Source organism: Peromyscus leucopus, chromosome 1, assembly GCF_004664715.2.
Source record: "Peromyscus leucopus breed LL Stock chromosome 1, UCI_PerLeu_2.1, whole genome shotgun sequence".
Lineage (NCBI taxonomy): Eukaryota > Metazoa > Chordata > Mammalia > Rodentia > Cricetidae > Peromyscus > Peromyscus leucopus.
In genome coordinates this window covers 77,862,130-77,874,806 of record NC_051063.1, presented here as the reverse complement: position 1 = coordinate 77,874,806, position 12,677 = coordinate 77,862,130, and the positions used below count along the sequence as shown (strand labels likewise).

The 12,677-nt window shown below is 54.3% G+C and overlaps 1 protein-coding gene across 1 annotated transcript in view; it reads left to right on the top strand.

The window, feature by feature from the left end:
* Mapk3 (mitogen-activated protein kinase 3) overlaps positions 1 to 12,588 on the top strand; it is a 41,256-nt gene extending 28,668 nt beyond the window's left edge. The window contains exons 2-10 of the mRNA XM_028885491.2: positions 6,271 to 6,494; positions 7,391 to 7,573; positions 9,796 to 9,985; positions 10,147 to 10,263; positions 10,491 to 10,605; positions 10,965 to 11,096; positions 11,254 to 11,363; positions 11,442 to 11,596; positions 11,996 to 12,588. Of these exons, the coding sequence (XP_028741324.2) occupies positions 6,271 to 6,494; positions 7,391 to 7,573; positions 9,796 to 9,985; positions 10,147 to 10,263; positions 10,491 to 10,605; positions 10,965 to 11,096; positions 11,254 to 11,363; positions 11,442 to 11,564 (1,194 nt within the window). The 3' untranslated portion in view covers positions 11,565 to 11,596; positions 11,996 to 12,588. The remainder of the gene's footprint in view (positions 1 to 6,270; positions 6,495 to 7,390; positions 7,574 to 9,795; positions 9,986 to 10,146; positions 10,264 to 10,490; positions 10,606 to 10,964; positions 11,097 to 11,253; positions 11,364 to 11,441; positions 11,597 to 11,995) is intronic.
* Positions 12,589 to 12,677: the final 89 nt, after the last annotated feature.

Sequence of the window (12,677 nt, the reverse complement as noted above, 5' to 3'; positions counted from 1 at the left end):
TATAATCCCAGAATTTAGGAGGTGGAGGCAGGTGGGTCATCCTTGGCTACGTGTGAGTTTGAGGCCAGCCTGGGCTATTTAAGGCCTTTTCTCAGAAAACCAAACACCCACAGTAGGGGGGGTCATTTTCTTTGGCGATATAGTCATTGGTAGACAAAACACTCCTCCCCCACGCCCCTGCAGGTCACTTTAATTAAACTCAGTGGGCAACAAAACAAATAAACCGAAGGCCTGTAAACAGAAGGGACTAGGGGAAAAGCAGCTGGCACTGGGGTGGGGGGGGTTGACTGGGGTGAAAATGATGCAAATACACTGCATACATGCACTGAACTGTCAAAGAGTAACAAACCTAAAAACAAAACTAAACTTTAAAAATAATAAAACGTGGGCTGGAGAGGTGGCCCAGAGGTCAAGAGCACTGACTGTTCTTCCAGGGGACCCAGGTTCAATTCCCAGCACCCACATGGTGGCTCACAACCATTTGTAACTCCAGCCCCAGAGTTCTGACACCTTCACACAGATATACATGCAGGGAAAACACCTAGACATATAAAATAAAAATAAATAATTAAATAATAAAACAATAAAACAAACCCATATTTTTATACTTTCTTTCAGTTCATAGGTCCCCCATATACTAGATGAGTTCTCTACCACTGAGCTACATCCCCAGTCCTAGATTTGTTTGTTATTCATTTGGGGTGTGTGTGTGTGTGTGTGTGTGTGTGTGTGTGTGCATGTGTGTGTGTGTGTGTATATACACATGTGTGTGTGTGCATGTGTGTGTGTGTGTGTATACACGCGTGTGTGCGCACGCACAGGGGTATGCAGGCTGTGCCCCTGCACATTCGTGGAGTCAGAGGACAACTTTGAGGCATCAGTTCTCTTTCCACGTGGGTTCTAGGATCAAGCTCAGGTGTCTGGCATGCACTTCTACACACAGAGCTCTGTCTTACCTTCCATGATGCATTTTAACAACCGTGCAGTCGAGGTTCCCATGCAACAGTTAGTCATAAGGTGCAATGCAGCGCTTGTAATCAGGCTGGAGAGATGGCTGGGTGGTTAAGAACATGTGCGGCCCTTGCAAAGCACCGGAGTTTGATTAGGGCGGGCGGGGTGGGGACGGGGTGGGGGGTGGGGCACACATCTGCCATAACTCTAGCTCCAGGTGAAGCCAATACCTCTGGCCTCCATGGCACTGCACATACCCACACAAAGATACATATTATACACAATTCAAAATAAAATAAGAGGACCGGAATTTGATTCCCAGCACCCACGTCAGGAGGCTGGCAACTTCCTGTGACTCCAGCTTCAGGGGATCCCACGCCCTCTGCTGGCCTCCTCAGGTACCTGCACACATGTGACATTCACTCACACAGACACACACAATATACATACACGTATAAATAATATAAAAAATAAAAATAAACGGTGGCGGTGCTGCAGAGATGGTTCGGAGGCTCAGCACGTGCTGCTCTTGCGGAGGATCTGGGGTTTGTTCCCAGCACCACATAGCTGCTCACAGCCACTGATAACTCCAGTTAGGGGTGTTCCAGAGCCTTCTTCCGACCTTGGGCACCTATGTATGGAACATGCACATACATAGAGACAAAACACTCTGTCTTAGTTACTTTACTATTGCTGTTACAGAACTCAGTGACCAAGGCAACTTATAAAAGCAAGTCCTTCATTTGGGGCTCACGGTTTCAGAGGGTTGGAGTTCAGGGCCATAATGACAGGGAGCATGGCAGCAGGCAGGCAGGCATGGCTCTGGAGAGTGGGTGAGAGCTTACTGCTTGAGACACAACCAGGAGGCAGGGAGGGAGGGAGAGAGGGAGAGGAAGGGAGGGAGGGAGGGGGAGAGGAGAGAGGGAGGAGGGAGGGAGGGAGAGAGAGGAAGGGAAGGAGAGAGAGGGAGGAGACAGGGAGAGAGGGAGGCAGGGAGAGAGAGGGAGGGAGGAAGGAGGGGGGAGGGAGAGAGAGGGAGGGAGAGGGAGGGAGGGAGGGAGGGAGGGAAGGAGGGAGGGACAGAGCGAGGCAAGGGGAGAGGGAGGCAGGGGGAGAGAGAGACAGACTCAGAATACAGTGAGTCTTTTGAAACGTCAGAGCGCACCCCCAGTGACACCGTCCTTCAACATGGACACACCTCCTGATCCTCTCCAACAGTTCCACCCGCTGGGGACCAATTATTAAAATATGAGTCTTGGGTACCCTTCCCTTTCAGATCACCACTCTCCCCATGAGCTGCTGGAGGACACAATTCCCAAGTCCTCTGTTCTCTGTAGTTCAGCGTCTGCTTTTCCCCAGCTACACGGCAGTGTTATCGCCTTCATTCGGCTGATGTGAGGATCGTAGGGATGATGTACAGGAAGGTGACTGGTGGAGACTAGATGTTCAGTCTGCCTTTGTTTGTTTGTTTGTTTGTTTGTTTGTTTGAGACAGGGTCTATGTAGTCCTGACTGTCCTGGAACTCTCTTTGTAGACCAGGCTGTCCTGGAACTCACAGAGATCCTCCTGCCTCGGCCTCCCAAGGGCTGGAATGAAAGAGTGTTTGTCTCCCTGATGGTTTACTTCATTTAAATACTGATCTGTAAAGTAATCCAATCCTTAAAGGAAATTCCATCCTCAGCCACTAGGGGGAGTGCGCAGTGGCACTCCCTTACCCAGAGGGTGGCCGGAGACCACGCCCATCTCTCCAACCTTTCCCTGGCAAGGGAAACCGACTGTGCTCAGGAAAGCGACCCTAAGTGGAACCCCACGATGCTGCTTTCTGAGTCACTGTGTTCTCCTGCGGTGGCAATATGATCTGGCAAAAGTCCCTTGGAGCTCTCCCGACTTCCTGAAGAGCATCCCAGGGGCCTCAGGCTAAGGCCTTCATCAGCCTGGCCTGCCGCCTTAGATTATCCTGGGCCTTCCTTGGATCCTTCCTCTCGCGGCAGCTGCCAGACAAGCCAAGCTCCCACCTATATCCCTTAAACATATATTTTTTTAAATGTTTGTTTGTTTTTCAAGACAAGGTTTCTCTGTGTACCCCTAGCTGTCCTGGAACTACTCTCTAGACCCGGGTGGCCTTGAACTGCCTCTGCCTCACGAGTGCTGGGATTAAACGAGTGAGCCAACACTACCCAGCCAAAAATAAAAATTTTTAAAAGCCATTGTAAAAGGCCTAGCCTCAGAAGGTTCTTGAACCATGTTGTCCAGTGTGAACTCTGTGACGAGGGTCTTTTCTGTGTCGGTGAAGTTCATATGAGAAACACTCAGCACACCAACTACCGAGCACTGGAAATGTACCTGGTGCAACAGAGAAACTGCATTCCTCGAGACAGTGTCTCACTCTGTAGCCCAGGCTCAGACTCTCCATCCTCCTGCCTCAGCCTCCAGAGTGCGGGCTTCACAGGCGTGTGTCACGGCACTCATCAATTCTTTAGCTGAACCCAAGTGGAAGGCGGAGGGTGAGAGCTTCCGGGGCAGAGAATAGATGGGGGGTACGAGGGACAGGAAACTAGCCCCTGTGACCAGCCCCAAAGCGTCGCTGAAGCTGTGAGGCTGGGACCACTTCCCAGGTAAAACGTCAACCAAACAGAGCGAACAGGTCGGGGGGGCAGGGACGGGGCGGGAAGACTGTGAGCTCAGATGACTTCTGGGGGATGGTTGCTGAGCAGTAGGGTTACTCCTGCCGTGATGAAACACCATGACCAAAAGCACGTTGGGGAGGGAGGAAGGGTTTATTCGGCCGCCACTTCCACGTTGTGGGCCATCACTGAAGGAAGTCAGGACAGGAAGTCAAACAGGGCAGGACCCTGGAGGTAGGAGCTGACGCAGAGGCCGTGGAGGAGTGCCACACTGGCCTGCTCCTCATGGCTTGTTCAACCTGCTTCCCTATAGAACCCAGGACCACAGCCCAGGGATGACTCGACCCACCATGGGCTGGGCCCTCCCCCTTTAATCACTAATTAAGAAAATGCCTTACAGGTGACTCTAGCTCGTGTCACGTTGGCATAAACTAGCCAGCACACTGAGTTACTAAAGACTGAAGAGGAAAAAGGAAAAAATAAGTCAATTCTTCAACCCTGCCAGGCCTTGCTGGGAGTTGGGGGGGATGGGAGGAGGGGAGCATCTCAGTGATACTTTATTGTTAACTTCATGACAGTTTAGAGAGGTGAGGACCAGCAACAGCTAACAGCTGACCTGAATGCAGGCTGGAGGAGGGCCCACAGGGTTGTAGAGCCAATGGTCCATTGATTGCTCAGGGGCCAGGGCGGGTCCAAATCCTGTGGGTGCCGCTGCTTACCAAGGTGCCTGGTTCTGGGTGCTGTAACTTCCCTAATCTGGTGACCCATCACCACCCTAGCCTTGCTAAACATAGAGATCCCACCAGACCCCCCAGGTCCAAACTCAGAATTTTGGACTTTAGCGGGATATGATGTTATATGCAGGAGCCCTCTAAGAGGGTGTGGGATCCCCTGGAACTAGACAGCTGTGAACTGCCATGATGCTTCGAACTGAATCCAGTTCCTCAGCAGAAGCAATATTACTTTTAACCTCTGGGCCATCTCTCCGGATTCTCAAATCCAAACTCAAAAATTACATTTTCGTGCTGGAGAGATAGGTTAGCAGTGAAGAGCACGGACTGCTCTTCCAGAGGACCCAGGTTTGATTCCCAGCACCTAGGTCAGGAGGCTCACAACCGCCTGTAACTCCAACTCCAGGGGTTCTGACTTCTCCGGTCTCCGTGGACACCTGCACTCATGTGCAAACACCTACACATCTTACCAGCCCAAATCCAGGGTCTTGTTTTGCTGTTTGATGCCTGTGCCTGTGCCTCTGTGTGTGTGTGTGTGTGTGTGTGTGAGAGAGAGAGAGAGAGAGAGAGACAGAGAGAGAGAGACAGAGAGAAGCTAATAGTATATTTTAATTGATTTAGTCACCCTTTTTTTTTTAACACCTGTCCTTTTTTTTTTTTTTTTTTTTAAGATTTATTTATTTATTATGTATACAGTGTTCTGCCTGCAGGCCAGAAGAGGGCACCAGATCTTGTTACAGACAGTTGGGAGCCACCATGTGGTTGCTGGGAATTGAACTCAGGACCTCTGGAAGAGCAGTCAGTGCTCTTAACCTCTGAGCCATCTCTCCAGCCCCCGATTTAGTCACCCTTATTCACAACTCCAACCCTTTCCCTACTTCTCAAGTGAGGTGGGCTGGGTTTGTCTGTCCTCTGGGCAAATAAGGCAGAGGACATGTACAACAACCAGCCCTCAGAGCACACCTGACCCCAGACTCAGGCCTGCCCCGTCACTCTGGAGTCTGAACTGTGCCTCCACCTACCCCCTTTCAGGTTGTTTCCTCATTATAAAATGAAGAAGATATGCTCCCTCCACAGCACAGGCAGCCCAGCGGATGTGGGCACCTCCTACCAAGCTTGACATCGGAGTTGGATACCGGGACCCACATGGTGGAAAGAGTCAAATGTCCTCTGACCTCCACAAGGGCTCTGTGGCATGCTCATGCCCCCCAAACACAAAATAAATGAATAAGAAAGCATCGTCAGGCACGGTGGCGCACGCCTTTAATCCCAGCACTCAGGTGGCAGAGGCAGGTGGATTTCTGTGAGTTCGAGGCCAGCCTGGTCTACAAAGTGAGTTCCAGGACAGCCAGAGCTACACAGAGAAACCCTGTCTCCAAAAACAAAAACAAACAAACAAAAGGTGTGGAAGCCAGGCATGGTGATGCACGTCTTTAATCCCAGCGCTCGGGAGGTAGATTTCTGTATGTTCCTTATGTCGAGGCCAGCCTGGTCTACATAGTGAGTTCTAAGACAGCCTGGGCTATGCAGACAGACCCTGTTTTTTTTTTTTAAGAAAAAGAAACGGAAGATGGAGATATGCTGGTCCAAGCCTGGAGTCCCTGCACTAAAGAAAGGCAAGAGAGTTCAAGGACAGCTTCCAGCACAGAGGGATTTGGGGGCCGGCCTGCAGTAAGTACTACAGTCTCTAAAACAAAAGAAGGTACGAGGCAGGCCTCCAAAGGTAACCGCAACAGGGTGGGTTCCCTTAGCATCCCTGAGGGCCGCTGGCACAACTCTTCTGGCAGACCAGAGTACCCCAGCGGCCAAGGAAGGGAAGGCCCCGCGCACCTAGGCGGGAAAGCCGGGAGCGCGCCTAGTAGACCACGTGACTCCGCGGGCCCGCGCAGGCTCGCCGGGCAAGCGCGGGGGCGGGGCGCGCGGGGGCGGGGGCGGAGCCTGGCGCGCGGCCCCGCGGGTGACAGGGCGGGCGGGAGGGCGGGGCCGCGGGCGGGGCCGCGGGGGGAGGCGGGAGGAGTGGAGATGGCGGCGGCGGCGGCTCCGGGGGCGGGGGCGGGGAGCCCCGGGAGCCGCTGGGGTCGGCCGGGGGTCCCGGGGAGGTGGAGGTGGTGAAGGGACAGCCATTCGACGTGGGCCCACGCTACACGCAGTTGCAGTACATCGGCGAAGGCGCGTACGGCATGGTCAGGTGAGGGGGCGTCCCGGGGAGGGGGCTGCAGAGGGAGGACAGCAGGTGCGTGCCCGGGACGTGGGGGGGCTCGGGGAGTGTCGCAGGGAGGGATCGTGCAGTGACTTCTGGGGGACCGGGCGCTACTTTCTCCGGGGAGGGGGTTTGGAGCTTTGAAGCCACCTTGTATTGTTAAGGGAGGGGCACCTGGGGGACCCCAGAGAAACAGGGTGGAGCTAGGAGAATTGAGGATTCTTGCGGAAGGGGGGGTGAAGGACCCTTCAGTGGGTAGTGGGAGCCTTGGTTCCCCTGGGGAGGCTGTGTCAGAGAGTTTCAGAAAGAAGAGCAAAGCTCAGGGTGGGGCAAACCTTTGCACCGCTGCCCCTGACAAAGCCAGGCGCCCAAAAGAGGAGGAGGGGGCCGGGGAGTCGGCCTTAATTTCTGGGATACGGGTTTGTTCGTGTGGGAACAGCTCTGTGACCCAGGTACCTCACAGGGAGACCTATCCCTCCTTATCTCTTTTCTCCTGTCCCATTACTGAATCTTGTAGGCTAGATTGGCTTCATCTACATCCCCCACTCAACTCCTTTCCCCTGGACCTGTCTTGGATGGAGAGAGCCCCGCTTGGGAAAGGGGAGGAGGGTCAGGGCATCTAGAATGGAAGAGGGTCCAGGAGAAAGGAAGTCAGTGAGTGGCCACTCTCTTCCTCTGTTTGTGAAGTCACTGAAAGGCTGCTGGCTGGTCCCCAGCTTTTTCCCTGGAGATCCCAGGCCTTCACAGCAGGAAGGAGCCAGCATTGTTTACGACTTGGCCAGAGCCCTCTCCTGCCCTCTCTCTCCCGTCCCTGCCAAGGCCTGGGTGGGGCCGCCAGGCCTGGATTCCCCCTTTGTAAGGCCACATCTCTCTGGCCCTCTCAGCTCTGCTTATGACCACGTGCGCAAGACTAGAGTGGCCATCAAGAAGATCAGCCCCTTCGAGCACCAAACCTACTGCCAGCGCACACTGAGGGAGATCCAGATCTTGCTGCGATTCCGCCATGAGAATGTCATAGGCATCCGAGACATCCTCAGAGCACCCACCCTGGAAGCTATGAGGGATGTGTATCCTTCACCTTCTCACAGCCAGAGCGGGGCTGGGGAGCTTGGGCTTGCCCTCCGTTTTCGCCTTTTGTGCCACCCAGCAGAATAACTTCTTAGCAGAGTCCACAGAGTGGGCCTTAGTTGGATCCCGGTGTTGCAGCCAGCTGGGGTGGCCTTGGACAAGTCCTTTTTGCTCTGTGCCCCGGTAGGGTGCTCTGTGGGGGAAGTGCTGGGCAGAATGACCTCTATGGGCGCTTTGTCTTCTGACATCTGCAGTTCTGTGACATGACCCAGTCTCTGCCCACAGCCCATTCTTGCTTAACAGACTCACGATTCTTTTTTTGGAGACCTCAGACTGGAAGGAAGGCAGGGGAGAAAGCTGGTACTGGGCATGCCTAGTGCTTCGATGGTTCTAATTCAGCCCGCTCACGTCCCTGGGAGATGAGCTGTAGCACTTCCATTTCAAAGAGGAGGAAACTGAGACCCTCGTGTGGGGTTTTGCAGTGTCTTCTGAGAGACAGGGTGCTACTTTCTCCAAGGTGTGTGTGTGTGTGTGTGTGTGTGTGTGTGTGTGTGTGTGTGTGTGTGTAGTCTTTGAAACCACTTTGTATTGTTAAGGGAGGGGCACCTGGGGGGACTCCAGAGTCACAGGGTGGAGCCAAGCCTTTGCTCTCCTGCCCCTGGTCTAGCCAAGGGCCCAAGGGAGGATCGGGTCTGGAGGGTCTGTTTCTGTTTGCTGCTTCCTCTCTGACCCTAGTTGTGTTTCTTGGAGCCTTCCTACTTTCCTGAGAACCCCGCCCTAGTTACCTGTGGACTTGCACCTTGCCCAGGGAAGGCAGTCCAGCTTTTGTTGCCCTTGCTCGATACTGCTTGCCTAGTTCAAATATCTAGTTCATTGTCCACATCTACTTCCTGCTTGGCTCTGGTGTTAGCAGTCAGTAACACCCATGGCCTCTTCCCTACCCACTCCTCCCAACCCCAGGGTTCGTTGGACAGCATCTGCATCTCTAATCACATGACATCTCCATACTCTGGCTTGCTGTGTGACCTGAAGCAGGTCACCACATCTCTAGACTTCCGCACTTATAAAATAGCAGCAGGGTTGGTCCACGTGCGCATGTCTGCATGTGCTTCTTCTCCCTTCTTTTTAAGAGAAAGGATCTCACTGTGTAGCCCTGGCTAGCCTGAAACTCAGCATGTAGACCAGGCTAGCCTTGAACTCATGAGATCCAACTGCCTTTGCCTCCCAAGCACCACCAGGCCCAGCTGACATTGTAGACCAGACTGGCCTTAAACTTCTAGGGAACACTACTCTGGCCCCTGCCTCTCAAGTTCTGAGATTACGAGAGTGAGGTTTGGCACCGAGCTCCCGACTCCTCTTCCATAGACAAGCCAGATGATACTTATTTATGTTTATTTGTTATGCTTTGGGCTTTTTTGTTTGCTTATTTGTTTTTTTGGTTTTTCAAGACGGGATTTCTCTATGTAGCCCTGGCTGTTCTGGAGCTCACTCTGTAGCCCAGGCTGGCCTCGAACTCACAGAGATCTACCTGCCTCTGCCAGGTGGTACACCACCACCACCACCACCCAGCTATTTATGTTTAATCTTCAAGTATAAAGGACTTTTCATTCTCCACCTTCTGGTGTGTGGTCAAGCACTCTGGAGGAGCATGCTGTTGGGAGTGTCTCCTCACTTTTCTGGCTCCAATCATTCCCATAAGGCAGGCATTTATTTTTAAGCAAACAGTTACTGTGTGCCAGATGGTGTTCATGCATTATCTCATTTAACCCACTCAACGGCCACATGGTTCTGCCCATGGAGTAACAACAGCATTTCTTGTTTGCTGAGCATTCTCCATGGAGCATCTCATTCTCACAGCCACCCTTAAAGAAGTTACTCTCCCTGCTTGTCAGGTCAGGAAACTGAGGCATGGACAGGTTAAGAACACAGAGCTGTTGAGGTAGCATGGGGATGTCAGTCACGAGTGGGTTAATTTAGAACTGCTCTTCTTCCGGAGTTCTCCCACTACAATTTCTCAGTGCCCTCATTTGCCCAGGAGGGAAACTGAGGAGGGCCCAGAATAGATGTGCCCTGCACATCATCAGCTCCAGGCTTCGTGAAGCTCATGAGGCCAAGGGGCCCTACCTGGAAGGAATATGTGGCCTACCGGTCAGAACCTGTTTTCCTTAACCAAGTGTCTCCTACTCCCCCCGACCTGGGGGGTCTCTGGAATCGTCCTCAGTTACATCGTTCAGGACCTCATGGAGACAGACCTGTACAAGCTGCTCAAGAGCCAGCAGCTGAGCAACGACCACATCTGCTACTTCCTCTACCAGATCCTTCGGGGCCTCAAGTACATCCACTCAGCCAACGTGCTCCACCGGGACCTGAAGCCCTCCAACCTGCTTATCAACACCACCTGCGACCTTAAGGTCAGAGGCTGCATGCCTGCTGCCCCTTCCCGGGACCCGGGGCAGGACTGGGAGAGGCATCCTTGTTGCATGGCAAACAAGAACAGCTTGGGCAGGGCAGGGCACTTCCTGGACTGTGGACGCCTTGGGCACCTAACTCAGTGACCTGGGTCTGATTCCAGATATGTGACTTTGGCCTGGCCCGGATTGCTGACCCTGAGCACGACCACACTGGCTTTCTGACAGAGTATGTGGCCACACGCTGGTACCGAGCCCCAGAGATCATGCTTAACTCCAAGGTAGGAGAGCTGCCCACTTCTGCAAGGAAGTCCTAGAGCTATCTCTGGGCCTTGGCATAATCCCTCTGGCCCTTGGGCTGTGGCAAGATATAGAGATCAGTTTTCCTAGCCTCTGTTCTCTGCCCTTTGCTTGGTGTTGGATCTAAGTTGGATGTGATGCTTGGCCCAAATACCAGGAAGGGCACTGATAAGCCTGGTCAGGGAGTTCAGCACATTCTCCTCCCCAGGGCTACACCAAATCCATCGACATCTGGTCTGTGGGCTGCATTCTGGCTGAGATGCTCTCCAACCGGCCCATCTTCCCCGGCAAGCACTACCTGGACCAGCTCAACCACATTCTAGGTGAGAGGGCCTGGCTGGCTCAAAGGGATGGGAGTTAGCTTATCAGAGGTGACATTTCTGGAGGGTGAGAATTGGGGTACCACATGTGGAGCCTTCCCAGCCTCTCATGGCATTTCTGTAAGGTGTTCTTTCCCATTTGAAAGATGGCAAAAGCAAGACTAAACCCTACACCTAAGGGAGACTGCAGTCAGGATTTGAACCCAGGACTCCCTGGTCCTCAGCTCTTTGCTCCTGTCACTGCCCCAGTGGGCAGATGAGGAGGTGCCTGCAGGTGGCTAGGCCTGGGTTCCTGTTCTTGTCCTAGCCTGTTCCCAGAAAGAGAACTTGGCATCTCAACAAGATGACTGCTTCGTCCACAGGTATCTTGGGCTCCCCATCCCAGGAGGACCTTAACTGTATCATCAACATGAAGGCCCGAAACTACCTGCAGTCTCTGCCCTCTAAAACCAAGGTGGCGTGGGCCAAGCTTTTCCCCAAATCCGACTCCAAAGGTGAGTGAGACAGAGGACTGGGGGTAGGCTAAAACCCAGCAGCAAAGACGGGCGTGTGACCCGAATGCCGGCCTCAGTAAATGGGCCCCTAGGACGGACAGGTGACGCCCGTGGGAGTCCTACAGCCTTCTCTTGACCGCTGCCCATCTTGCCTTAGCACTTGACCTGCTGGACCGGATGTTAACCTTCAACCCCAACAAGCGCATCACGGTGGAGGAAGCCCTGGCTCACCCGTACCTGGAGCAGTACTATGACCCGACAGACGAGGTGGGCTGGCCGCCGGTGCCGGGAGGGGGGTCGGTAGCCCCGGCGCCTGGCCTGTGCCTCACTGTCTTTGCCCCCTAGCCGGTGGCCGAGGAACCCTTCACCTTTGACATGGAGCTGGATGACCTCCCTAAGGAGCGGCTGAAGGAACTGATCTTCCAAGAGACAGCCCGCTTCCAGCCAGGGGCTCCAGAGGCCCCCTAACAACAACAGGCATCCCTGTCCCCCGGGACCTGGTGAGCGGCTCACATTGCCCTTGCACAGCCACACCCTGGTCAGAGGCTGCCCAGCCCGGGGACCTCGTCATCCGCACAGGTAGCAACAGAAGGGCCCGGGCCTGCTGGTCATGTGTGGCCCATCCGGTCCTTTGTAGATCACTTAGGTCCTAGCCCCGCCCATCTCCTGCCACCAGCATCCACTGGAGACCCCCAAAGGTGAGGGATCCTCCCGCTGTGAGGAGCCACCCCAGGCCTTAGGGGCAGAGAGGAGCCTGCCATCACAGTGGCGTGTGGTGGTGGCTGCTGTCATTGGCTGCAGAGAAGGAAGCCAAGACCCACAGGCAGACCAAAGGCACTGGTGTCAGGGCTCTGTGGGGTCTTCCCAGCTGACAGTTCCCTCTCCCTTTCTTCCTTCAGGTCCTGCTCCTCCCTGCTCCTTCTCTGCAGATTGTTAGAAAATGAACTTTGCTCAACCCGGACCCCGGCAGCCCAGGCTGGACCAAGGGTGGGCCTCGCCACCTTCTTTCACTTTGCTGGGGTCTGCTGCTTCAGGCAGGCTCCTCTCACCCCAACCCCCAGCCCCACCTCCCCGGGGCCTGAGTGGTGAGGTGGCCCCAGAGCTGATCTCGGCTGCTCTGCCTTTATCTACCCCTGCTCGCCCTGGCTCTGGCCGACCATTCTGGAATGGCAGGGCTGTGCTGCCCTGGACCTGTGCTATGGAGGGGTGGGGGGCACTGAGTAGAGGCTCAGGCTAAGCTCTGCCTACTCATCCGGTTGGAACCCCACCCTGTTTTCCCCGAAGGAACATTCCTAAGTCTCAAGGGCTAGTTTCCCTGAGGAGCCAGGCCAGGCCAAACCCTCTCCCTCTCAAAGCTGCCACATGTAACACCCTTGCTGCTTCTGTGTGTGGGTTATTGGAAGTGGGGCTGGGGCCCATGGACAGCTGGCGCCCCTCCCCACCGCCCTGTGCCTGTATCTAATATATAAATATAGAGATGTGTATATGGCTAGCCCCGCCTCTGTCTGTGTGTGCCGACGAGACCCCCAGCGTGCCGTTCCCACGACCGACCCCTGCCTCCAGCTGTGCCTCCAGCTGTGG